Below are 26,528 nucleotides of genomic sequence, written 5' to 3'. Positions count from 1 at the left end.
GGGATACTCTTGGTTAACTGAGTGAGTTTTGTTATGCGATACATGAATTAAGGACTACTTTTCTCTGCCATGTGGAGTGATAAGATTTGTTTGGCTAATCTTTGTCATAATCCTTCGCAGCCGGGAATCACAGAGAGTTTCAAAAGCTGCTGTTTTTTATGAAACTCAAACACCACGTACAGTACAGCAGATATGGCGAACCACCAACTGATTTACCCGACATCAATACCACCTATAAACCCGCTCATGGGAGCTCACGATTCAGACTTGATGTTGTTCTGACACCTTCTGGCGATCTTGTGCCTCTTGAGGGCATTGCTCCATACATTGGACCACCCCTCATTCTTCAGGCTAAGAGTGGGTGGTCTCGCTTTCTTTAACTTCGCTCCTATTGACCAAGTTCTGAACAACACTTGTACCCGAGGTTGCATCGCAGGTGTTGAATTGGTACCGCCATACATCTGCATCTCAAAGTCTACGTTTGGCTTCCTTCCTACGAGGTGCAAAATTGAGAAAGAGCCGTTCTGCTTCTTATGAAGTGATTTTCATGGACCAACGCTCTCCTTATTCATAAATGATATTTATTGGCACAAACAAGCTACCAAATTGTAATTGTGAATAAAGTACATATTATCATCTGAAAATGTTGTTGGCATAACGCCCTGCCAAATCAACCCACTGATTATAACGTGAAGCGATAGGGTTCGTACCCGAAACGAGATCATGTCCAACATCTAATCCTGCGTTGACCGTCCCTCCGTTGATTGGTGACCAGATGACGTTCTGCAGTAGCGCATCAGCAGATGGTGTTGGGTTCCTGAAAGACACACAAGAACATATTATCTACAAATAAGTCACTGCCGAACCTACAATAATAGAATGGATTACATACCCATACTTGGCAAAGTTCGTCCACAAACGCAGCATTCGATTGCGAACCGTGATGGCGTGACTGGTTTGTGGTACTTCTCCTGAATTAAGGTCTCTGACATCAAACAAGTAGCATAAATCATCCGTATGCACAGCTCCTGGCAAAGTGATTCCTAAAGCATGCTTGGCTAGATTAAGGTCACCATCGTAACTGAACTGATAGACGTAAACTGGCGATCGGAGAGCATGCCGCTTTGCCATCTCGAATTGAGGATATGCATAAGTATAGTCTGTCATAAAAACTGAAAACTCCAGCAGGAGAGCGGCGCTGAGTTGTTGTCCTTGCCAGTAGTATTGTCTAAATGCCTGGCTGACAGCAGTGGACTCTGAACTTCCTTGCGCAATGTTCCAGAAAGACGGTACCAAGAAGTGAGGATTATTGTTATATGCTTCGAAAAACCCTGGATTGATCACTGCCTCTGCTGCCGTAAACATCAAAGCATCCATATCGGTGAATCCTGCGATCAAAGGAATTGCGTTGTATGATCCGTCCTCAATAATGTCGATCGGTCGTCGACCCATAACTATAGGTTCTGGAGCGTCTGCTGGCTCTACAACGGGGGAAAAGTCAATCGTTCGCACGAGCATCGGAAGATCCGGTCCATACAAGCCTTCCTGCAAAGCAACCAGATCACGATATGGCACTTGCTTCAAACCAGCTACCAAAGCCGCCGTATCCGTCGTAGACAAACCGAAAGCCGTTGCCAAACGATTAGCGTGTAGCCGAGGGTTCGGTTGAAATGACCAATGATTTAGTGCAGATCCACTGTGTGTGATCGCACGATGGATAAGTCCAGCCGTTAGGGGAGAAAGTGTTAGGTAGTGTACTATTGTACCTCCTGCAGATTGACCGAAGATCGTCACATTGTTCGGATCTCCTCCAAACGCGACGATGTTTCTTTGTACCCAGCGTAATGCCTCAACACAATCCTTAATTCCCCAGTTTCCGGATGCACTGCGATCACCGGTGCTGAAGAACCCGAGCACTCCTAGGCGATAGTTCACTGTCACGATCACCACATCTTCTGGCATGAAGTACTTGCTATCATAATGCCCTACATTCCCTGATCCAGCACTAAAACCGCCTCCATGTATGGACACCATCACGGGTCGCGTTCCGATCAGCGAAGGACTGTAGACGTTCAGAAAGAGACAATCCTCATTCTCCGTCGGATTCATGTCCGGTGAGGGACAAGTGCTGCCATGGGTGCTGCCATCTCGAACACCTGACCAACCCGAATGAGGAACTGGATTGGTGAAACGTCTCGCGCCTGTTGGTGGCTCCGCATAAGGAATTCCTTTGAAGGAATAGTATGTGCAAAATAATCCACACGATTCAGTCGTTCCTTGAACTTGTCCTCCGGATGTGGTAATAATCGGGCGATCCTATATGAATAATATAGGATTGTTTTCCTAAATTCATTCGAAGTCAGCCCACAAAGACGATAGCAATGTCTTACCACACTCTGACACTTCACAATCACCAACCATATGGCCAACGGAATCACCTTCAACCACATGTTAACAGGTCTGCCAATGTTTCTTATTAACTGAGGGGTCATGGTGAAGCTAAGGAGCTTTTATATATTTCATTTAACCTCACCACACGGTGGTTGGTTAACCGATTAGATAGCAGCAATCTCTACTTCATTCGGGTTGCTATTAACGTATTTTTTTATAAGCAATAGCATTTCGGGGATACTTCTTGGCTGAATGAGTGAGCGTTTTGTAATGCAATATCTGTATTAAGGACTACCTTTTTCCACCATGGAGATGGATAAGATTCGTTCGGCTAATCTTTGTCATAATCCGTCGCAACCATGAATCACAGAGAGTTTCAAATGCTGCTGTTGAAAAGCAGCTGTGTGTTTTTGAATTATCTAGATACAAAATTTTAAGAATCACCAAGCAGAGTTTCAAGAAACACCTCAAGGCATTCGGCTTGAATAACCATGAATAATTGATTTGCATATTGCCTCGCAGGCTCCTTAATATTTTAGAAACATACCCACGCTTTGCAAAGTATGTCCAAATACGTAGCATTCGATTGCGAACCGTGATGGTTTGAGGCAACTATCCTGAATTGTGGACATCAAACAAGTAGCATAAATCATCGGTATGCCCATGCGGGATAAGGGTTCGGTCTCGGTTGGGATTCGAACCCGCACCGTCAAGGTGGTGAGCTCCGGCACTCATGGGTCGAATTTCTATCTGGCGCTACCGATCAGCTGTCGCGGACCCCCCATTTTTTTTATTATTCATTAATTAGCTAAAGTTAATAATTCAGCCAATTATAACTTGTTGCAGCAAGAACGTGATGATAAGCAGCATCGATTTCATATGATATGTTGAAGACATAAAATTATATTATACGATACGTCATGGTCAATTTTTGCGCGATGAAATTTATTGGCACAAACAAGCTACCAAATCCCAATTGTAAATATAGTACATATTATCATCTGAAAATGTTGTTGGCGTAACGCCCTGCCAAATCAACCCACTGATTATAACGCGAAGCGATGGGGTTCGTTCCCGAAATAAGATTATTTCCAATATCTAATCCTGCGTTGACCGTCCCTCCGTTGATTGGTGACCAGATGACGTTCTGAAGTAGCGCATCAGCAGATGGTGTTGGGTTCCTGAAAGACACACAAGAAAATATTATCTACAGCTATGTCACTACCGAACCTACAGTATTAGAATGAATTACATACCCATACTTGGCAAAGTTCGTCCACAAACGCACCATTCGATTGCGAACCGTGATGGCGTGACTGGTTTGTGGCACTTCTCCCATTTTAAGATCGTACGGGTCGAACAAGTAACAAACATCGTCTCCATGTACCGCTCCCGGAAAAGGAATACCCAGTGACTTTTTCATCAAGTTGAGGTCACCATCGTAACTGAACTGATAAGCGTAAACTGGTGACCGGAGAGCATGCCGCTTTGCCATCTCAAATTGTGGATATGCATAAGCATAGTCTGTCATAAAAACTGAAAACTGCAGCAGGAGAGCGGCGCTGAGTTGTTGTCCTTGCCAGTAGTATTGTCTAAATGCCTGGCTGACAGCAGTGGACTCTGAACTTCCTTGCGCAATGTTCCAGAAAAACGGTACCAAGAAGTGAGGATTATTGTTATAGAGGTCAAAAACCCCTGGATTGATCAATGCCTCTGCTGCCGTAAACGACAAAGCATCCATATCGGTGAATCCTGCCATCAAGGGAATGGCGTTGTATGATCCGTCCTCAATAATATCGATCGGTCGTCGATTCAAAACGATAGGTTCTGGAGCGTTTGCTGGCTCTACAACGGGGGAAAAGTCAATTGTTCGGACGAGCATCGGAAGATCCGGTCCATACAAGCCTTCCTGCAATGCAACCAGATCACGATATGGCACTTGCTTCAAACCAGCTACCAAAGCCGCTGTATCCGTCGTAGATAATCCGAAGGCCGTTGCCAGACGATTAGCGTGCAACCGAGGATCCGGTTGAAAAGCCCAGAGATTTAACGCAGATCCACTTTGTGTGATCGCTCGATGGATAAGTCCAGTCGTGAGAGGTGAAAGTGTAAGATAGTGTACTATTGCACCTCCTGCAGATTGACCGAAGATCGTCACATTGTTTGGATCTCCTCCAAACGCGATGATGTTTCTTTGTACCCAGCGCAATGCCTCAACACAATCCTTAATTCCCCAGTTTCCGGACGCATTACTATCCCCGGTACTTAAGAACCCGAGCACTCCTAGGCGATAGTTCACTGTCACGATCACCACATCTTCTGGCATGAAGTAATTGCTATCATAAAGTCCTGTATTCGATGAGCCACCACTAAACGATCCTCCATGTATGAACACCATCACGGGTCGCGTTCCGATCAGCGAAGGACTGTAGACGTTCAGAAAGAGACAATCCTCATTCTCCGTCGGATTCATGTCCGGTGAGGGACAAGTGCTGCCATGAGCACTGCCATCACGAACACCTGACCAACCCGAATGCGGAACTGGATTGGTGAAACGTCTCGCGCCTGTTGGTGGCTCCGCATAAGGAATTCCTTTGAACGAATAGTATGTGCAAAATAATCCACACGATTCAGTCGTTCCTTGAACTTGTCCTCCCGATGTTGTAATGATCGGACCATCCTACAAAACCACAATATGCTATGACCATTTGCAGCAAGTACTGCGTAGCTGGTTTCCAGCAACTCTATCAATAACCTACCGCACTGAAACAGGAGTTGACAATTGCTAGCCAAATGGCTAATCGTAATACGTTCAACCGCATTTTGAGATTAGGCGCTTAACTGGGACGGTAGTGCCCACGCATGCTTCTTTTATACGTTTTGACCACACATTACTTACACTGATTCAAAGATAAGATTAGGTGATGGTTGATAATCCATAGTTGTTTGACAAATGTGCCATTAAATTGGAGGCACAGGGATCAATCATGATTTGCAGTTATCCTGTAGATGTGAACAAGATAACAAAATATACACAATTTTATTGCAAAACGAACATGCTGAGAAGTGTCCAAAAATGTCATAAGATCTCCTAATTTGTAGAACACAATTTTTATCAAAACCATCGTTTTAGGAAGGAAATGGCGTTGTAGGATCCATCCTCAATGATGTCCATCGGTAATCGACCCACGCCAAGTTCTAGAGCGTTTGTTGGCTATACGACATGAAAAAGTTAATCATTCGGACGAGTATCGGAAGAGCCAGTCCATACAAGCCAAATCACGATATGGTACTTGCTTCACATCGGCTACCAAAGCCGCTGTATCTATCTTAGACAAACCGTAGGCCTTAGCCAGACCATTACGTGCATTCGAAGATTCGGTTGAAAATTTTCAATTGAGAATTTAGGTCTCCTCCAAGGGATATAATCTTACTTTGTACCCAGTAAAATGCTTAAACACAAGTTTTAATTCCCCAGTTCCCGGATACACTACGATCACCACATTTTCTGGCATGAAGTACTCACTGCCTTACCACCTGTCATGCTCAGTCTCACCAAAGAAAGCGCCACCATATATAAACACTAGCTCGGGGCCTTTGAACAAAAAGCTTGAAACTTAGAAAAAATACAAACAAACAACTTAACAAAAAGCTTGATTCCATTGGATTATTATAGCTTGGTTTCGAATAGCTTGTCGATAACTTACCACTCTCCAATATCTTTCAATTGCGAACCATATGACAAATAGAACCATCTTCGTCCACGTATTGAAACACAAGACAACAATCTCAATATATGTCTCATTTACCAGCTTGCCAAAAAGCTCTTATAGCTTTTCCTTAATTAATTTTACTATTATTAATTGATTAGATAATGGCAAACATATACATTGTATTGCTTAAGAAAGAATGCCGTTAAACATTATCAATGATCTTCTTTGCTTATCATTGCAGTCATACAGATGAAAAAATTTATTAGCTCCAAATGTTGGTAAACCCTGACAGTAATTATCTTACTAATCATCCTCTGAAAATGTTGTTGGCGTAACGCCCTGCCAAATCAACCCACTGATTATAACGCGAAGCGATAGGGTTCGTTCCCGAAATGAGGTTATGTCCAATATCTAATCCTGTGTTGACCGTCCCTCCGTTGATTGGTGACCAGATGACGTTCTGCAGTAGCGCATCAGCAGATGGTGTTGGGTTCCTGAAAGACACACAAGAAAATATTATCTACAAATAAGTCACTGCCGAACCTACAATAATAGAATGGATTACATACCCATACTTGGCAAAGTTCGTCCACAAACGTAGCATTCGATTGCGAACCGTGATGGCGTGGCTGGTTTGTGGGACTTCTGTCATTTTAAGATCGTGCATGTCGAACAAGTATCCCAAGTCGTCCATATGAACCGCTCCCGGAAAAGGAATGAAAAACGCTCTTTTCATCAAGTTAAGATCACCATCGTAACTGAACTGGTAGACGTAAACTGGCGATCGGAGAGCATGCCGCCTTGCCATCTCGAATTGAGGATATGAATAAGCATAGTCTGTCAAAAATCTCGTCAATTCTAACAAGAGAGCGGCGCTGAGTGGTTGTCCTTGCCAGTAGTATTGTCTAAATGCAGTGCTGACAGCAGTGGATTCCGAGCTTCCTTGCGGAATGTTCCAGTAAACTGGTACCAAAAAATGAGGATTATTGTTGAAGGTGTTGAACACGAAGGGATTGGATATCGACTCCATGGTAGTAAACAACAAGGAGTCCATATCGGTGAAACCTGCCATCAATGGTATAGTGTTGTATGATCCGTCCTCCATGATGTCCATCGGTCGTCGACCCAAAGCGATAGGTTCTGGAGCGTCTGCTGGCTCTACCACAGGGGTAAAGTCAATCGTTCGGACGAGCAATGGAACTTCTGGTCCATATATACCTCCCTGAAATGCAACCAGATTACGGTACGGTACTTGTTTCAGGCCGGCTACCAATGCCGCTGTATCCGTCGTAGACAAACCGAAGGCCGTTGCCAACTGATTAGCGTGTACTCGAGGGTTCGGCTGGAAAGCCCAAAGATTTAGCGCAGATCCACTTTGTGTAATCGCTCGATGGATAAGTCCAGTCGTGAGGGGAGTAAGTGTAAGATAGTGTACCATTGAACCTCCTGCAGATTGACCGAAGATCGTCACATTGTTCGGATCTCCTCCAAACGCGACGATGTTCCTTTGTACCCAGCGCAATGCCTCAACACAATCCTTAATTCCCCAGTTCCCGGACGCATTACTATCACCGGTACTGAAGAATCCGAGCACTCCTAGGCGATAGTTCACTGTCACGATCACCACATCTTCTGGCATGAAGAACTTGCTATCGTAAAGCCCTACATTCCCTGATCCGCTATTGAAAGATCCTCCATGTATGAACACCATCACGGGTCGCGTTCCGATCAGCGAAGGACTGTAGACGTTCAGAAAGAGACAATCCTCATTCTCCGTCGGATTCATGTCCGGTGAGGGACAACTGCTCCCATGGGTGCTGCCATCTCGAACACCTGACCAGCCCGAATGCGCAACTGGATTTGTGAAGCGTCTCGCGCCTGTGGGAGGCTCCGCATATGGAATCCCTTTGAAGGAATAGTATGTGCAAAATAATCCACACGATTCAGTCGTTCCTTGAACTTGTCCTCCGGATGTGGTAATGATCGGACCATCCTACAAAACCACAATATGTTATGACCATTTGCAGCAAGTACTGCGTAGCTGGTTTCCAGTCACTCAATCAATAACCTACCGCACTCAAACAGGAGTTGACAATTGCTAGCCAAATGGCTAATCGTAATACGTTCAACCGCATTTTGAGATTAAAGACTCAACTGGTACGGTAGTGCCCACGCATGCTTCTTTTATACGTTTTGGCCACAAATTACTTGAATATATTCATTGATAAGATTGTGTGATAAAGCACGCTTGCACGACAGAGATGTCATAAAGGCATTGGGTTCAATCATGATTTGCAGTTATCCAGCAATTGCGAACACAATAGGCATGGTCAAATGCGTACAATAACGCTATTAATAGTAGCTATTAATTTGCAGATCGCATTGTACACCAATACATATCACATAAACCACCTTTTAACGCGATATGATCTATAGATGAATGCATATTGCAATAGTGTTGAAATGGAAGCAAAGTGAAAATGAAAGAAAATGAAAACCATAATACAAACCCAAACCCTACTACGTATATTGCTTAACAGTAATCTTGAAAGATAATCTGTATTACTCATGTATGCTTGATGCGTAAATTTATTGATCATCATTCCAGCCACATGAATTTCATAAGTTATTAAACCCTGAAAACATTGTTGGCGTAACGCGCTTCCAGTTCCTGCCACTGATTATAACGTGCCGCGATAGGGTTCGCCCCCGGAACAAGATTTTGGCCGATGTTTACAGCGGCGTTGATCGTTCCTCCGCTTATTGGAGTCCAGAGCATATTTTGCAGTATCGGATCAACGGTCGGGGTTGGGTTTCTGGTGAAGGGTTCATTAAAATAAAAAATCACAGTTTATATTTCACTAGACAAGGCTACGAAATGTCTTGAAATACATACCCATACTTGGCAAAGTTCGTCCATAAACGCAGCATTCGATTGCGCACCGTGATGGCGTGACTGGTTTGTGGCACTTCTCCTACCGTTAAGTCTTCCGGATGAAATAAGTAACACAATTCGTCTGCATGTAACGCTCCCGGATAGGGAATACCAAAGGATTGTTTTACTAGGTTGAGGTCACCATCGTAGCTGAACTGATATACGTAAACTGACGATCGGAGAGCATGCCGCCTTGCCATCTCTAGTACTCCATATGCAAACTGGTGGTCCGTCACAAACACCGAAAATTCTGTCAGAAGTGCGGAACTGAGTTGTTGTCCTTGCCAGTAGTATTGCTGGAATGCCTGGCTGACAGCAGTGGATTCTGGGCTTCCTTGCGCAATGTTCCAGAAAAACGGTACCAAGAAGTGTGGATTATTGTTGAAGGTGTTGAACATGGTTGGATTCACCGCATACTCAACAGCAGTGAACAACAAGGAATCCATATCTGTAAAGCCTGCAATCATTGGAATGGCGTTGTATGATCCGTCCTCAATAATATCGATCGGTCTTCGACCCAAAGCGATAGGTTCTGGAGCGTCTGCTGGCTCTACAACGGGGGAGAAATCGATCGGTCGCAAAAGAAGTGGAACATCTAGCGCATTCAGGTCTTCTTGGAGTGCAACCAGATCACGATATGGCACTTGCTTCAAGCCAGCTACCAATGCCGCTGTATCCGTCGTTGATAATCCGAAGGCCGTTGCCAGACGATTAGCGTACAGCCGAGGATTCGGTTGAAGAGCCCACGAATTTAGCGCAGTTCCACTTTGTGCGATCACCCGATGGAAAAGTCCAGTCGTGAGAGGTGAAAGTGTAAGATAGTGTACCATTGCACCTCCTGCAGATTGACCGAAGATTGTCACATTGTTTGGATCTCCTCCAAACGCGACGATATTCCTTTGTACCCAGCGCAATGCCTCAACGCAATCCTTAATTCCCCAGTTTCCGGACGCACTACTATCACCGGTACTGAAGAACCCGAGTACTCCTAGGCGATAGTTCACTGTCACGATCACCACATCTTCTGGCATGAAATACCTGCTGTTATAAAGGTCTACATTTCCTGAGCCACCACTAAAAGCCCCTCCATGCACGAACACCATCACGGGTCGCGTTCCGATCAGTGAAGGACTGTAGACGTTCAGAAAGAGACAATCCTCATTCTCCGCCGGATTCATGTCCGGTGTGGGACAACTGCTGCCATGGGCACTACCATCTCGAACACCTGACCAACCCGAATGAGGAACTGGATTGGTGAAGCGCCTCGCGCCTGTGGGAGGCTCCGCATAAGGAATTCCTTTGAACGAATAGTATGTGCAAAATAATCCACACGATTCAGTCGTTCCTTGAACTTGTCCTCCCGATGTTGTAATGATCGGACGATCCTGTGAAAAGCGTTATATTATTGTGTATCTATCTGACTCTAAATGTGCTATGCGTAACTACAAACCACGTTCTGTCCTAGGGCGACTGCCAGATAAATGACAAACGGAATCACCTTCACCAACATTTTTCCAATGTGTATTAAGCTGCTGGACCACCATGAAGTGGGTTTTATACACAACCTCGGGTTCAACAGATTAGATTAGATTAGGTGATTGTGATTATCTAAAATTGATAAATTTCCCAACATGTGAAGCATAGGCTTTTGATTACGATTGCATTCACACAACTCCACCAGTCACGAGATCGTGATGACGAAAAATTCGTAGTAAACCCTTTAAAGCTTGCGATATTCATGCCCCAAGAATACGAAAAACTTGCTTCTTACGAAAAAAAGTTCTCAAGCCCTCAAACAGATTATGATGTTTAGTGGAAATGAAACCTACCACCTCCAAACCATTAGAATTCAACGAGCAGCTTTTAAAGAATACACTCCTTTTGAATGGTTAATTTTTGACACAAACTTTTTTCTTTAGTTGGTTGTGTTATAAATTTCTATATTCATTCGTCAGCCTGATGACGACCAAGTAGACTTGAGCATGAGTAATTTGTAATAAAACCCAAGACTCGAAAAAAAGTCAATATATTGAAAGTAATATTTCTTTAAGGGTTAATCCTAGTGGAGCCAGCTGGTTGGGTCTCCCACAAATAAACGGGTGAAGGTAACATCCAGAATATGTTATTAATCTGATTAAAATCTGGAACACATAGTACACACATTGCCAATGATTCACGTGATACCAACTTACTAATCGTTCCAGAATGTAAAATATGAATGAAATTGATAAAGGCGATTTTAAACGCGTCGCAACAGGCTTATCTCACCAGCTTTGAACACGGACGCACGAGTTGTGGACTCCAGTTTTCCCACCACAATGTAAGATAACGGTATCATTTTGAAGGATAGTAATTTTTCGGTTTTATTTGTCAGATAAATAAACTGCCGTTCAAACTACGTGTACGTGATTTCGATTGTGTAGGTTTCGATCTATCACGCTTCTTCTATGCGTAGCACTATCTTACCCCTCGGGTACGGTATCGCTTGGGTGGAAGACATTTCCAAATGGATCGGAGTTTCAGGCGTCACCCGTAATCTACACCGCGCAATAATGCTTGTCAAGCCAACGCGTACCAGCATCATGGCAAAGTTGGTTCCAACCGGCAACGGTTTATTCCCCAGCGGTCGGTACAGGCATGCGGGAAACGATCGATCCAATGATCGTAACATCGGTCTGGTCGGATCGAACCGCGTTGGGTCGGGATAGTGTTCAGCATCACGGTGCAGGGCGTAGATCGGAACGATCACTTTCGTGTTCCTTGGTACAACTAGCTCGCACCCGGGCAGGCGATTGTTGTCTGCAGATATGAACGAAATCTCATCGACCGGTGGATACTTGCGCAAAGTTTCTAGTGTAAGAGGAGAATCAGACGTTAGCAGTTATTCGCTCTAAAATCTCTAATATCTTACCTCCAATCACTTTATCCAGCTCATCGACCATCGCGTCTCCGGATCGTTTGAGTGATAAATGCAGAGCTCCTTGTAATTCCGGGAGCTGTGCCAACTCGTACAAGCAAGCGACAATTGTGCTGGAGGCAAAGAAGAACACGTTTTCCACAAGCTCATGCAGTAACACTTTCGTATGTGAGAAAGCCAGCCTATCGGCTCTGCTAGCCTTACTCTCCATCCTTTTCAGGTACTCCAGAAAATAATTATTTTCCGAGCACGTGCTTTCCAGGGAATGAACCAGCTCTTCCAAGATGGATGGATCATCAAGGTGAAGAAAGGTTTTTAAACGTTGGATGCTTGGCAAACTGCTCACAGCTACACTCCAAAAGCCATTCCATGGACTACTTTGCACTAAATTCGTGAGCGGAAGCTGATGCTTGTCGTTCCATTTCTTTCCGAATAAACTTCTCGCCAGTGTTTTAACCACAAGTAGCTCGATAGCTGATTTCACGTCCTCAAATGATTCATCCTTCGCGCTCAGCACTTTTGCCAACGATTGGCTTTCTTCCGTTGCGACTCGCAGCAAGTCCTCGAACCGTTCGTCCTCAAATGCATCCCAGCAGCAGCGGAACGCTCGCATACCCCTCACATCCGGTGCTGTCTTAGTGAACTCATCACTCAACACGTGCTCGATCAACTGCACGTCGGTCACAATGACGCATGGTGTCAAATACATCAGAGCGCCACCGATGGGCCACTTGCGAGCCTTGAACGACCGGTACAAACGTTCGGTGGTGTACATACGGTGCTCGGTACGACCGGCCGCTCCGTAGTCCCCGAACAAAATGTTCGTCCGACCAGTGCCGGGAAAGCGACGATCGACCCATACCGATCGCCGTTTGTCTAGTATTAGGCACACTCCGATAGCAAACGTCAGCAGCACCGTACCGCCGAGGGCTATCCAGAACTCTGCAATTGGCATGGTCCGAATGTTTCACTTAGAAAGCTTACCTTGTAACTAAGTTGTAGGTTTTGCATTGGACTTTGAAGAACTCGACGGCCGACGGTGAGTGATTTTGAATGAATCATATCTTTTATCATCAACCCGCTAAGCACTCGATAACACCACGTTGCATAATTCGAACTACGGATGGGTGCATCGCTACGACACCCTTTGATCAACTGATAAGATATTTGGTATTTAAAGTTAACCTACCGGCAAATCTGATTTCCGCATAGATGAAAAGAGGAGCGCCGTGGGGGAAAAAAAACTTCATTCAAAAAGCCCACAGATAAAACCGATTCCTACTCGTGCTCAGCCGATTTGGATCATGCACAACATACCTACGGTATCTGAACATATCGTTCCGTAACGCTTCGATTTCCTAATTGGGCCATATTTGGTTAAACTTCTTAAGCCTTAGCTAAGCTATGAGAGTGAATTTGATTTTAGCTACATGGCAACACTTTTCATTTCTGGTTCCTTGTTCATCGCATCTTTTAAACATAGTCCAATGCAAACGGAAATTCGAAAATAAAATAGTTTTAGGTATGATCACAATTGATAGTACACGAAAGTTAAAGCATCGAAACATCATTTCATTCTTCATCATCAAAACCTTCCCAACGCGAACAAAAATCTCCCCATTTTTCAGTGGACCGAGGCCGACTGACACAAAATTAGGGAATTTATCAAGTTTTCGAGGAGTTTTTCGAGCAAAATTGATTTTTCGAGCCCCTAATTTTGTGTTAGCCTGCCTCGGTCCATATAAAAATGAGCAGATTTTTGTTCGTGTTGAGGAGTTTTCGAGGAAAACCGTTAGAAATATCTAGTGGATGCTACGTAGGATAAACATTTCTGTCGGAAACAATAAGAATAATGTGTATGTAAATATTTGCTTAAACAGAGTAGTATTGTGTAATTTTATTACTATGCTATCTTATCTAAAGTGGTTATGATTACCCTTTGCAAACAAATAAAACTGATGTTTTCAGTTTGTGCAACTCACTGTGTACTCATTTCACGAACATAGCGCACGTAGAAAAAGTTCCAGCTTCATTATATTTTATGGTTTGCAACAATTCACATTTATTTTGTGAAAAAAAATCAAAATTACCATTAGATAGTTTTTCAAACATACAGTAAGATACCATCACCATCACTATCTCAAATAAAAAATGTTTCTAGAGCTTCATCAGTTTTGTTGTGGAAGAAAAAGAAAATCCAAAGATCAATGGCATTAATTAAGCGAACCAATTTTCTACAGTATCGACACGCGCGTTAGGCGTCTCATTCAAATGGCTATCGCCACACATACAACATCATACAATACACAAGTCAACAAGCACGAAACATCATCGGGTTGCGAGGGAAGTCGTTACCTAAATTTTGTCCACATAGCGATGGCTGTTCATCACTTCCGTGCGTTTGCTAAATTATCCCCCCTTTCCCGCATGCAGCAAGTTGCTGCTTCACATCAACAAACATACTCCTATTGTCGTTACCTACTGCCCCTATTCCACGAGTAATAATGGCAATTTTAATATTTTTCTCGTTGACCGAACGGCGCAAATATTACCGAAAATATGCCGAGTCATCGGACATTACCCACGACACATGCTATATGATTTCTTTCTTGTGTGTGTGGGATGTATGTCTAATAGGCTGGCTGAAGTACATTTTTCTAGATACTGGTTTGGCAACCAATTCTTTTATTGATCAAACGTGTCAGGTACAACGACACAAAGTAAAATAAATTGAACGTTATCGTTATCTGTCGCTTTGTACGATTCAACATCAAGTCATTCAGTCCTTGAGATGAAAAGACGTTCGATTGCAATTAATAAAGTATGGAATCAGTTCAAAGCAACATTCGCATCATAACATCTTTTTCACTAAATGTCTATTAATCTGTCCACCTTCAAATAGTTTTTCTGGCTCGGAGACAGAATGATCATTTTAGGATCGAACTCAACCCGCTCCGGCGTTCGAGCGGAGGGAGAGAAGCGGAATTTACGCAACAAAGTTACCAAGCCCACTTTCGTCTGCATCACGCCAAACCGCAATCCAATGCAAATCCTTGGTCCTTCGCCGAACGGCAAGAACACGTACGGGTGACGTTTCTTCACTTCCTCCGGCAGAAACCGGTCGGGGTTGAAGCGATCAGGTTCAGGGTAGTGGTCGGGATCACGTTGGATGGCGTAGACCGGAATTTGTACCAGCGTTCTCTTTGGAATAATATGCTTCGTACCAGGAACTGTGTAGTCCACGGATGGAACTCGATTCAACGACTCCACGGGTGGATATTTCCTCAGCGTTTCTGTGAAGAAAGCAATGTTCACCCATCGGTGTCAATTTAAAATCAAAGACAGATCTCAATCCACCTTACCATTGATCACTTGGTCCAAGTAGGGGATGTTCATCACCGTATCGTAAGACACCTCACCACCGTTCGCCTCGATAGCACGGTTGATTTCCTGCCGGAGACGTTCCTGTATGTCCGGGTTCTTCGCCAACTCGTACAAGCAAAAGCTTTGAGTCGTTGAAGATGTCTCGAAACCGGCCAGGAAGAAAATGAAAGCCTGCGCCGTCAGTTCCTTCTGGGTAAAACCGACCTCACCCTTCCCTACACTGGCATTACTATCGGTGTCATCTAGTCTACCCTTATTCTTGATCTGCAGCAACAGATTCATAAAATCATTCCGCTTGATGTCGTTGCCTTCGCGATAGTTAACCGTTTCTTGTACGATATCCATGAAAAACTTTTCAACGTCGTTGTACGTTATCTTCATGTGTAACATTCGGATAAGTTTTGGGTAAGCTGATGCTAGGAACGTTTTTAACATAATCCCCGGTGTCAACTCGAACGCCTTGTTTCCGTACTTGCGGAACTCTGAATCGGGAGCTCGTAACGAGTTGCACTCAATGCCGAACGCGCACGTCCCGATCACGTCGGTGGTAAAGCGTCCCAAGATATCTTTCATTTCCACCTCCGGCTGACGGTGATTCTCCTCCATATACTGCTCCAGCTCACGCGCCACATCCCAGATCGTACCGAACATTTGCTTCATGCGCCCGGAGGTGAACGTCGGCGTAAGCTTTTGACGTAACTCACGCCATGGTTGACCCTCAAGCGCAAATAGATGTCCCGACAGCGGATCATCCTTAGCGTTCACGAACACACCATGATCGGTGAACACATTGAAATCCTTCACCAGGATCGTCTTGATCAGCTCCGGATCGACCACTATCACGGACGGTATCACAAACTGGCTGAAGCCACCGAAAGCCTCCCCGCGCCTCTTGAACTCCAAGTACAACTCCTGGTGAACGTCGGCCCCGTGTCTCGTTTGGCCTTGTCCCTTGGCGTGTCCGAACAGAAAGTGCGGGTTCGGAACGTGTGGAAATCCATGGTCCTTCCAGTAGTTGTGCTTGCTGCGCACAAACAGGTACACGACGGACACGATGAAAATGAGTCCCGCCAGCACGGCGTTGATGGGCTCCATGGTCGATGATTCGTCGAATTTCGACCTCGCGACCCAACTGATCGGATGCGTGTGGCGCACAGCTTTTTATAGAGATCGAGGTACCCGCGATGTCCACCATCCGCCGAGATAGCCTCAATAAATGAAGTAGATATGACGATGATAAAGCGTCAAGTCATCGTATCATTTGGAATATGCAATCGTATATGAATAAAAAATACAGGGTTTTTCAGATTATACTTAACCAGTAGCAGCATTATTTCCAACTATAGTACTTGATATTCCAACAGCATCAGTTCATTCTATAACGCGAGCTTGTTTATTGTAGCGTTGGCTGTAGAAATGATAATCGCAGCAATTGATCATATAAAGCCGCGGTACAGCATCTTGAGCGATGTACATAGCTAGCGAGTGTAAACGTATATCGTGCAAATGGCAGCCCAACGGTTGGTTGGTAATGGTAGCCCCAAAGGTTGATCAACGTACGCTTACACACGCTAGTTACGTCCATCGCTCAAGCTGCTATACGACGGCTTTATAATATCAATTGCAGCGATTATCATTTCTACCGACAACGCAGCTGCTGCTGTTGTAATATCACCTGAAAAACTCTGTAATGATGAAACTATTTTTGCAAATTGCACTCTTCTAACGACATAGGGAGCTAGAATCAATCATTTGTAGAAAATGTTAAAGCTATTCAATATTTATAGAATGATACTTCATCCAAAAAAATCAAGATCTTTCTAATACGCTTCAAAGAGCTGGCACGACACCTGGTAGTCGATAGAAACCCGTATAGGGCAACAAAATCACTTTACAAAATACTTTTAGTAAAAATGTTAGTTCTAGAAAACTGTATTTAAAACAAGGTCCAATTGCACAATTCATAAGCATTTACATTCACATTATTTTATGCAACTCGATAACTGAACGAATTTCACCACTACTAAGTAATATTTTTATTATAAAAGATGTAAAAATTCCTATCAATGAGAATTGTTATGAGTTGTTCGCTAAACCTGTGTTTATCTCACTATAATGAACTTTTAAACGAACATCAAATATGTATGGGCTGTTACAGCTTGTCCACTTTCAAATAGTTTCCTGCGTTCGGCGAAATGGTGATCATATTGGGATCGAACTTGACACTCTTCGGCGTACTTGCGGAGGGAGAGAAGCGGAATTTACGCAGCAATGTAATCAAGCCCACTTTCGTCTGCATCACGCCGAACCGCAATCCAATGCAAATCCTTGGTCCTTCGCCGAACGGCAAGAACACGTACGGGTGACGTTTCTTCACTTCCTCCGGCAGAAACCGGTCGGGATTGAACCGATCAGGTTCTGGATAGTGGTCGGGATCACGTTGGATGGCGTAGACCGGAATTTGTACCAGCGTGCGCTTAGGAATAATATGCTTCGTACCAGGAACTGTGTAGTCCACGGATGGAACTCGATTCAACGATTCCACCGGAGGGTACATCCGTAGAGTTTCTGTAAACAAACGTAAACGTGTACTCATTGGTGTTGACTTGCGGTCAAACGAGTTTTTAAGGCTGCTTCCTTCATCTCAATCCACCTTACCATTGATCACTTGGTCCAAGTAGGGGATGTTCATCACCGTATCGTAAGACACCTCACCACCATTCGCCTCGATAGCACCGTTGATTTCCTGCCGGAGACGTTCCTGTATGTCCGGGTTCTTCGCCAACTCGTACAAGCAAAAGCTTTGAGTCGTTGAAGATGTCTCGAAACCGGCCAGGAAAAACACAAATGCTTGCGCCGTCAGCTCCTTCTGGGTAAAACCGACCTCACCCTTGCCTACACTTGCGTTGCTATCGGTGTCGTCTAGTCTACCCTTATTCTTGATCTGCAGCAACAGGTTCATAAAATCGTTCCGCTTGATGTCGTTACTCTCGCGATAATTAACCGTTTCTTGAACGATATCCATGAAAAACTTTTCAACATCGCTGTACGTTATCTTCATGTGTAACATTCGGATCAGACCCGGGTAGGCCGATGCTAGAAATGCTTTCATCATCACCAACGGTGTTAGCTCGAATGCTTTGTTCCCGTACTTGCGGAACTCTGAATCAGGTGCCTTGAGCGTGTTGCACTCGATGCCAAAAGCGCACGTCCCGATCACGTCGGTGGTAAAGCGTCCCAGAATGTCTTTCATCTCCACCTCCGGCTGACGGTGGTTCTCCTCCATATACTGCTCCAGCTCACGTGCCACATCCCAGATCGTACCGAACATTTGCTTCATGCGCCCGGAGGTGAACGTCGGCGTAAGCTTCTGACGTAACTCACGCCACGGTTGACCCTCAAGCGCAAATAGATGTCCCGACAGCGGATCATCCTTTGCGTTCACGAACACACCATGATCGGTGAACACATTGAAATCCTTCACCAGGATCGTCTTGATCAGCTCCGGATCGACCACTATCACGGACGGTATCACAAACTGGCTGAAGCCACCGAAAGCCTCCCCGCGCCTCTTGAACTCCAAGTACAACTCCTGGTGAACGTCGGCCCCGTGTCTCGTTTGGCCTTGTCCCTTGGCGTGTCCGTAAAGAAAGTGCGGGTTCGGAACGTGTGGAAATCCATGGTCCTTCCAGTAGTTGTGCTTGCTGCGCACGAACAGGTACACGACGGACACGATGAAAATGAGTCCCGCCAGCACGGCGTTGATGGGCTCCATGGTCGATGATTCGTCGAATTTCGACCTCGCGACCCAACTGATCGGTTGCGTGTGGCGCCCAGCATTTTATAGAGAGCAACCTCTTCTAAGCTCCTAGATAGACGTATTTCCACACTTTATTGGTGTAGGTAAGCTCGCATAGACGATGTTCCAAACTTTAAAATTTACAAGTCATTGCCCCATGCCTACCGTGTAAATGTTTGTCGCTAGTGTTGGTAACAAAGCAACACTTCTTCTTTGCTTTCAGCATCCAAATGAGATATTGAGGCGCAGGCTAATCGTTAGAAAAAAGACCTTACGCAACATTCCAAAAAAATTTGCCGTTAAAAATGTCTTACCGGTAATACCTTGTGTCTTGGAAAAATATACACTTACACTATGGACGTTTGAATAAAAGTGTACAATAATACCGTTTTCAAAACTATATGCACCATCAGAGGTATGATACCAACACAAGCTTACATATAAAGCGTGTTAAAGCTAAAAATCATCATTTTCAGTAAAAAAAGGAATGTTAGTCATGGAACCTGTTATGAAACCCCGAAAAACGGCAAATTGGTGATATTTCAATCGGTTTTGCCCATCTAAATTATACTTGAACTAGAAGACTTTTTACCGGACGATTTCTCAAAGTCACTTTCATGAGCTTCATCTTAAGCCCATTTGTTGTATACATGTGAAATAAATCGTTAACCATTAGCCACACCCCATGTGGACTTATGTAGTGAAAGTGGCAAGCAAAGAAACGCCAAAAATGCCTGTGGAAACAACTATGCTGGTTTTTAGTTAGTTAACCATTAACCACTCAGTAAACTAAATATTTATTCATAAATTTTTTATTTATTTTGTTGTGACAATTAGGACGCGTGTTTATGTTTTAGGATTAGTAGCTTAGCTAGGGCGAGTTGTCTTATCGTTATCAGTCAGTTTTCTTCGCTCTATCAGTAGCTCAGTTTGCTATCGTCGTTAAGTTTAGATTAGTGTGGGACGCCGACTCGGGAATCCATCCATTTCAACTCACGCCTGGAATGGACGTTCGTTGCTTGTCTTTAAGTAACGTACCGTTAAGTAACGATCTTAATGATAAAATAATAGTCACACAAAACTAAAAGAAAAACACAACGTAGGAACATTTCTTCTACAGAAAACATTGTGCTAGTAATTCGCGTAATTTACTTGAATTCACGAGTGAAATTCACGTTTACAGATTAAGTTAAATAAACTTGTTATGAAAGATGTTTTTTATTACACGAAGTGATTATACTTTTTCTACCTTCAAATAGTTTCCTCCTGTAGGAGACAAAGTGAATGACCGTGGATCGAATTCGACCTGATCGGGTGTGCGAGCGGAGGGTGAGAAGCGGAATTTACGCAGCAATGTAATCAAGCCCACTTTCGTCTGCATCACCCCAAACCGCAATCCAATGCAAATCCTTGGTCCTTCGCCGAACGGCAAGAACACGTACGGGTGACGCTTCTTCACTTCTTCCGGCAGAAACCGATCCGGATCAAACCGATCAGGATCAGGGTAGTGGTCCGGGTCACGCTGGATGGCGTAGACTGGAATCTGCACTATCATTCCTTCCGGCAAAACGTGCTTAGTTCCAGGAATCACGTAATCCCGTGCAGGTTTGCGAGTCAGTGTATCAACTGGTGGATATTTCCGAAGAGTTTCTGTGAAATGGTAAATAAAAAAAGAAATCTGAGCAATGCTTGGGTGGCTGGTCTTTAACGAGCAAGCGAAATATTACCATTGATCACTTGGTCGAGGTATTGAATGTTCATAACCGTGTCGTATGTCACCTCGCCACCGTTCGCATCAATGGCACTATTGATTTCCTCCCGAAGGCGCTCCTGAATGTCCGGGTTCTTCGCCAACTCGTACAGACAGAAACTCTGCGTTGTCGAGGACGTCTCGAAGCCGGCCAGGAAGAAGATAAACACCTGCGCCGCCAGCTCGGTCTGTGTCATACCGATTTCACCCTTGCCGACATTTGCCGCTGTGTCGTCCAACTTTCCCATGTTCTTGATCTGCAGCAGCAGGTTCATGAAGTCATTCCGTTGTATATTGTTCGTTTCACGGTAGTTAACCGTCTCACGGACGATGTTCATGAAAAATTCTTCTACGTCCCTGAACACAATTCGCATCCCCAACTTCTTGGCAACATTCGGGTACGACGAGGCAAAGATGAATTTTGTCAACGTCACCAAGTCCAACTCGAGTGCCTTGAGCCCGTACTTGCGGAACTCTGAATCAGGTGCCTTGAGCGTGTTGCACTCGATGCCAAAAGCGCACGTCCCGATCACGTCGGTGGTAAACCGTCCCAGGATGTCTTTCATCTCCACCTCCGGCTGACGGTGGTTCTCCTCCATGTACTGCTCCAGCTCACGCGCCACATCCCAGATCGTACCGAACATTTGCTTCATGCGCCCGGAGGTGAACGTCGGCGTAAGCTTCTGACGCAACAGTCGCCAAGGGTTACCTTCCATATTGAACAAATTAGCCGACAGTGGGTCGTCTTTTGCGTTGTGAAACACTCCGCGATCGTGAAATACGTTGAAATCCTTCACCAGGATGGTCTTGACCAGCTCCGGATCGACCACAACCAATGAGGGCATTAGGAATATGCTCATACCTCCGTATGGCTCACCACGCTGCTTAAAATGTTGATACATCTTCTGGTTGATCGTGGCTCCATGTATCGTTTGGCCCTGTCCCTTCACGTGCCCGTAGAAAAAGTTCGGATCCGGAGCATACGCAACACCTCGATCCCTCCAGTAGTTGTGCTTGCTGTTCACGAACCAGTACACGACCGCAACTAGGCAAATAAAGCCAGTAATCACAATACTGACAGGCTCCATGGTAGATCTACCAGAGTCGGAAATAGATGTCAAACTGGACGTTGTGGCGTTTTTGGGTTCAATATATAACCAAAAACTTGTAAGTCTCGGACACATACCCGCACACACACACACCGAGCTAGAGATAAATATGTACATTGCGGTTAACTTCAAGTAGAAGCGATGACAAGCATAAACACTGGTTCGGAAGGTGGGAGCATTTTTTGAGAGCTTCTTTTTGGATACGCGTTTGAGGGTAGTGGTGCCTGTTCGAGTTCCAGAATTCTGAACCGTCCAAACTAGAACAATAAGCAGAAGAGAATCTTTAATAATGCTGTAGCTTTTTCATGCCTCCCAACATTCACACAAGTGATCAATAAATAAACAAAAATGATGATGCAAAGTTTGCAATTCCGCTTACATAAACCGGTTATTTTTTATTCTTTTTTATTGGTTTATCGGTACGGTGATCTATAAGATGATGTAAATTTCCGCGAATTAACGTGATATTCTTCAAACCTCTTGAGCGTAATTGGACGACGGGAAAGCAAAAGTTTCAAACCGAGGCTATGTAAATGGTATCAAATATATTAATATTTAACCTGTTAAAATGGTTTCATAAAATCGATCACTTTTTTCTCTGTTATTATTATTTTCTTTTTCTTGACAGCTTTAACACTTGAATTTCACCATCATGTGTTGTATGGAATGGCGCGCATTTTACAAAATGTACCATGTCATTCAATTTTCCGCATCGCTTAATCCTCTTCCACAAAATGATAAAAGAAACGATTTAAAATCCATTCAATTTTCCTGTTGTGTGACTCATCGCGTATCAATCCATCGGAACGGTATGGGACACCCCGTTCAAAGTCGATCTTCTATTATGAACTTACATACTTTACGTTGTTGATTTTTCCTAAGCACATACTTCCTTTCGCAAAATGTCTTCAATCAACATTTGCGATTTTGGTAACCCTACATGGAATTAGGAATAGTGCATAAAACAAAAAACAATAAGTTTTTGAATAAGCGTACAGGCTGGTTTGTTTTGTATTTACACTTTTAATTTATATATTTTATTATTTCAAAAAGCAGAAATGTAATCATTTACAATACACATTTTTTCGTTTTTATCAAACAATAATCATTAATTACGCCTTCTGATAATACTCATGGTCTATTTTGAAATAATAATAACGGAACTACGCTATCTTATCAACCTTCAGATAGTTGCCCGAGTCAGGCGACAGAATGAAGGAGTTCGCGTCGAATTTAATTTTGCTGGGTGTTCGCGAGGTAGGCGAGAAGCGGAAGTTCCTCAGCAGAGTAATCAGTCCGAGTTTGGCTTGCATTACACCGAAACGCAGCCCGATGCAAATCCTCGGACCTTCGCCGAACGGAAGGTACACGTACGGGTGACGTTTTTTCACTTCTTCCGGTAGAAAACGGTCGGGATTAAACTGATCCGGTTCGGGGTAGAACTCTTCATCATGGTGGAGCGCGTACACTGGGATTTGTACTAGGGTGTCCTTCGGGATAACGTATTTCGTGCCCGGCACGGTATAGTCTCGCATTGGAACTCGGGTTAAAGACTCCACAGGTGGATATTTACGTAGGGTCTCTGAAGAAATGTGTCGAAAAAAAGAAGGGTGTTACAATCAAGGAAAATAGTCGTTTCCACCAACCTTCTTACCATTGATCACGTTGTCCAGATACTGAATGCCCATAACGACATCGTATGTCACCTCGCCTCCGTTATCCTCGATAGCACGATCGATTTCCTCTCGAAGGCGATCCTGAATTTCCGGGTTCTTCGCCAACTCGTACAAACAGAAGTTCATCGTGGTGGAGGATGTCTCGAAGCCGGCCAGGAAGAAGATGAACACTTGCGCCGCCAGCTCGTTCTGGGTCATGCCGACCTCACCCTTGCCCACGCTGCCACCCGTCACTTCATCCAACTTTCCCTTGTTCTTGATCTGCAGTAGCAGGTTCATAAAATCATTCCGCTGTACGTTGTTCTTCTCACGATACTGCACCGTATCCTGCACGACTTCAAGGAAGAAACGTTCCACACCCTTATCCGTTATCTTCACGCCGATCTTCTTAGCGACATCCTTGAACATCGAAGCAAAAATGAACTTCGCCATCGTCACCATGTCCTGCTCGAACACCTTGTTTCCGTACTTCCGGAAGTCCGAGTCCGGGTTGCGCAAAGTGTTACATTCGATACCGAACGCGCACGTTCCGATCACGTCGGTGGTGAACCGAGCAAGCACATCCTTCATTTCGATTTCCTTATGGCAGTTGTCGTTCATATACTTCAGAAACTCTTCGGCCACCTGCTGAATGGTACCGAACATCTGCTTCATGCGGCCAGAGGTAAACGTCGGTGTAAGTTTTTGACGAAGTACGCGCCACTCATGACCCTCCAGAGCGAACAAATGCGCCGACAGGGGATCTGCCTTGGAATCATTGAATACGCCCCGGTCGTGGAACACGTTGAAGTCCTTCACCAGAATTGCCTTCACAACCTCCGGATCTACCGCAATCAGTGCCGGAATTATGAAGAAACTCATCCCGCCGATCACTTCGCCACGTTGCTTGAAATCTCGATACAGCTCTTGGTTGATGTATGAAGCATGCGTCGTCGAGAAACTATTTTCCATATGACCCTGCAGGAGATGCGGCTTCCTGCGGGCGTACGGGAATCCACGGTCTCGCCAAAAGTTATGACGACTGCGCACGTACAGGTACGCAATCGAGACGACAAACACAAACGCGGTCAACACGTAGCTTAACAGCTCCATCTTGCTTCTTCGCCCGATGGCAGGGAACTGAATCTAATTCGCCACAGCTCCACCACTATTTAACACTTTTCGTCAGCCGCGGAATTCACTTGTATGCGTACAACAGGCATGCTAACCACTCTGGCGAATGACTTGCAATTTTTGCTTTATCTTGTAACCCAAAAAAAACAACACACACTCTCGAAACCGTGACTATTCGCGTCACGCCAATTTTTCCCAATCGGAGGTTCGTTCTTGACCTACCGTTACGGTATCATCGTGGGTGTTATCACATCAAACCCGTATAAGGGAAGGTTTCACAATCTGCAGAAAATATCTGGGCCCTCTAAAAAATAGCGCGTGTGGCTTATCGACTGCCGATAAAATACCTTTGCCATATAAAGAGGTATGACATCGGAGTAATTGGGCTGATTGTGAAAACAATCACCCTTAAAAATATCAAATCAAATACGAATGATCCGAATCAATAATCTATCAACTTATGGTGTTTAGTTCAAACTCAAATTACTATTGATAGTTATTCTTTAAAAACACATATGTAGATTAACAATTTTATATTTTTACTTTCCATTTTTCCATTCGTCTAAAGTATATTCTTTTTCTAATTTTTCTCATTGTTGTTGTTGTTTTTTGGGTGTTACAATCGTCTTCAGTCAACATACTTACAAACATACCGGACCCCAGCTGTCCTTCAAATTAAATGATTTACGAATAAAAGCAATTCGTTCTTTATTCTGATAAATTCAGGCGGTCTGACTACATAAGGTTGTCTTGAATATGCAAACGCTGGATGTATGATAGTCTTGCTTGGAAATTCGTATCATGTCAATGCTCATGCATTTTAACAACAGGTACCCCTCTTTTGTATTGCCATATCGGGATCTCTAGGCGATAACAGTTATCAAGTGAGCAAACTGATGAAGCTGATTAGTAACGGAGCGCTTTAAAAGGGTTTTGATAATAAAATTACTTGTTTACAAGCATTTTATATCGTTTTAAGCGCTTATTTGTCAGTGAAGAGCGTATGTGTTGTATAAAATAATACATGGATTAACAATACGGAAAACATGTAATTTTAATACTCCATTAAATAATTTAGTTTGAAGCATGCACATAAATTTAGTAGCCGTTAATCATGCATTATGTGTATTCGGCAATTTCTTCTGCATGACAAGTGCTTCCCTACTTAATTTAATTGTTCTTATCAGCACCAACTAGTCCAATCTGCAGATAGTTTCCATCGATTGGTGAAAGGATGAATGTTTTTGGATCGAACACAATCCGTTCCGGCGTTTTCTCCGATGGGCGGAAGTGAAAGTTCCTCAGCAGAGTAATCAGTCCGAGTTTAGCTTGCATTAACCCGAAACGCAGCCCGATGCAAATCCTCGGACCTTCGCCGAACGGAAGGTACACGTACGGGTGGCGTTTTTTCACTTCTTCCGGTAGAAAACGGTCAGGGTTGAACTTATCCGGTTCGGGGTAGAACTCCTCGTCATGATGGAGCGCATACACTGGGATTTGCACTTGAGTATTCTTGGGAATAACTAATTTCGTGCCCGGCACGGTATAATCCCGAGTGGAAACTCGTTGGAGCGACTCAAGTGGCGGGTATTTACGCAGGGTCTCTGAAGAAATGTATCGAGAAAAAGACGGGTGTTACAATCAAGGAAAATAGTCGTTTCCACCAACCTTCTTACCATTGATCACGTTGTCCAGATACTGAATGCCCATAACGACATCGTATGTCACCTCGCCTCCGTTA

General features: G+C 44.2%; 7 protein-coding genes across 7 annotated transcripts in view; 1 reads left to right on the top strand and 6 right to left on the bottom strand.

The window, feature by feature from the left end:
- The window catches only part of LOC131289090 (sodium/calcium exchanger 1), a 128,469-nt gene that overhangs the window by 87,065 nt on the left and 14,876 nt on the right, over window positions 1-26,528 (top strand). The window lies entirely within an intron of this gene.
- On the bottom strand, window positions 634-2,450 carry LOC131289093 (liver carboxylesterase-like). The gene is made up of 3 exons (XM_058318292.1): window positions 2,394-2,450; window positions 893-2,316; window positions 634-817 (listed from the first exon to the last, which is right to left on the bottom strand). Exons 1-3 carry the CDS (start codon window positions 2,448-2,450, stop codon window positions 634-636), a joined length of 1,665 nt encoding a protein of 554 aa, XP_058174275.1.
- LOC131289091 (juvenile hormone esterase-like) lies at window positions 8,734-10,549 on the bottom strand. Its single transcript, XM_058318291.1, has 3 exons — window positions 10,493-10,549; window positions 9,001-10,424; window positions 8,734-8,920 (listed from the first exon to the last, which is right to left on the bottom strand). Exons 1-3 carry the CDS (start codon window positions 10,547-10,549, stop codon window positions 8,734-8,736), a joined length of 1,668 nt encoding a protein of 555 aa, XP_058174274.1.
- LOC131288795 (probable cytochrome P450 6a14) lies at window positions 14,825-16,435 on the bottom strand. The gene is made up of 2 exons (XM_058317971.1): window positions 15,319-16,435; window positions 14,825-15,249 (listed from the first exon to the last, which is right to left on the bottom strand). The coding sequence occupies exons 1-2, from the start codon at window positions 16,433-16,435 to the stop codon at window positions 14,825-14,827; spliced, it is 1,542 nt and encodes a 513-aa protein (XP_058173954.1).
- On the bottom strand, window positions 17,493-19,115 carry LOC131289095 (probable cytochrome P450 6a21). Its single transcript, XM_058318294.1, has 2 exons — window positions 17,999-19,115; window positions 17,493-17,908 (listed from the first exon to the last, which is right to left on the bottom strand). Exons 1-2 carry the CDS (start codon window positions 19,113-19,115, stop codon window positions 17,493-17,495), a joined length of 1,533 nt encoding a protein of 510 aa, XP_058174277.1.
- On the bottom strand, window positions 20,374-21,977 carry LOC131289098 (probable cytochrome P450 6a13). The gene is made up of 2 exons (XM_058318299.1): window positions 20,867-21,977; window positions 20,374-20,789 (listed from the first exon to the last, which is right to left on the bottom strand). The coding sequence occupies exons 1-2, from the start codon at window positions 21,975-21,977 to the stop codon at window positions 20,374-20,376; spliced, it is 1,527 nt and encodes a 508-aa protein (XP_058174282.1).
- LOC131289096 (probable cytochrome P450 6a14) lies at window positions 23,162-24,766 on the bottom strand. The gene is made up of 2 exons (XM_058318297.1): window positions 23,653-24,766; window positions 23,162-23,580 (listed from the first exon to the last, which is right to left on the bottom strand). Exons 1-2 carry the CDS (start codon window positions 24,764-24,766, stop codon window positions 23,162-23,164), a joined length of 1,533 nt encoding a protein of 510 aa, XP_058174280.1.

This window comes from Anopheles ziemanni, chromosome 3 (assembly GCF_943734765.1).
Source record: "Anopheles ziemanni chromosome 3, idAnoZiCoDA_A2_x.2, whole genome shotgun sequence".
Lineage (NCBI taxonomy): Eukaryota > Metazoa > Arthropoda > Insecta > Diptera > Culicidae > Anopheles > Anopheles ziemanni.
This window is presented reverse-complemented; position numbering and strand designations above follow the sequence as displayed.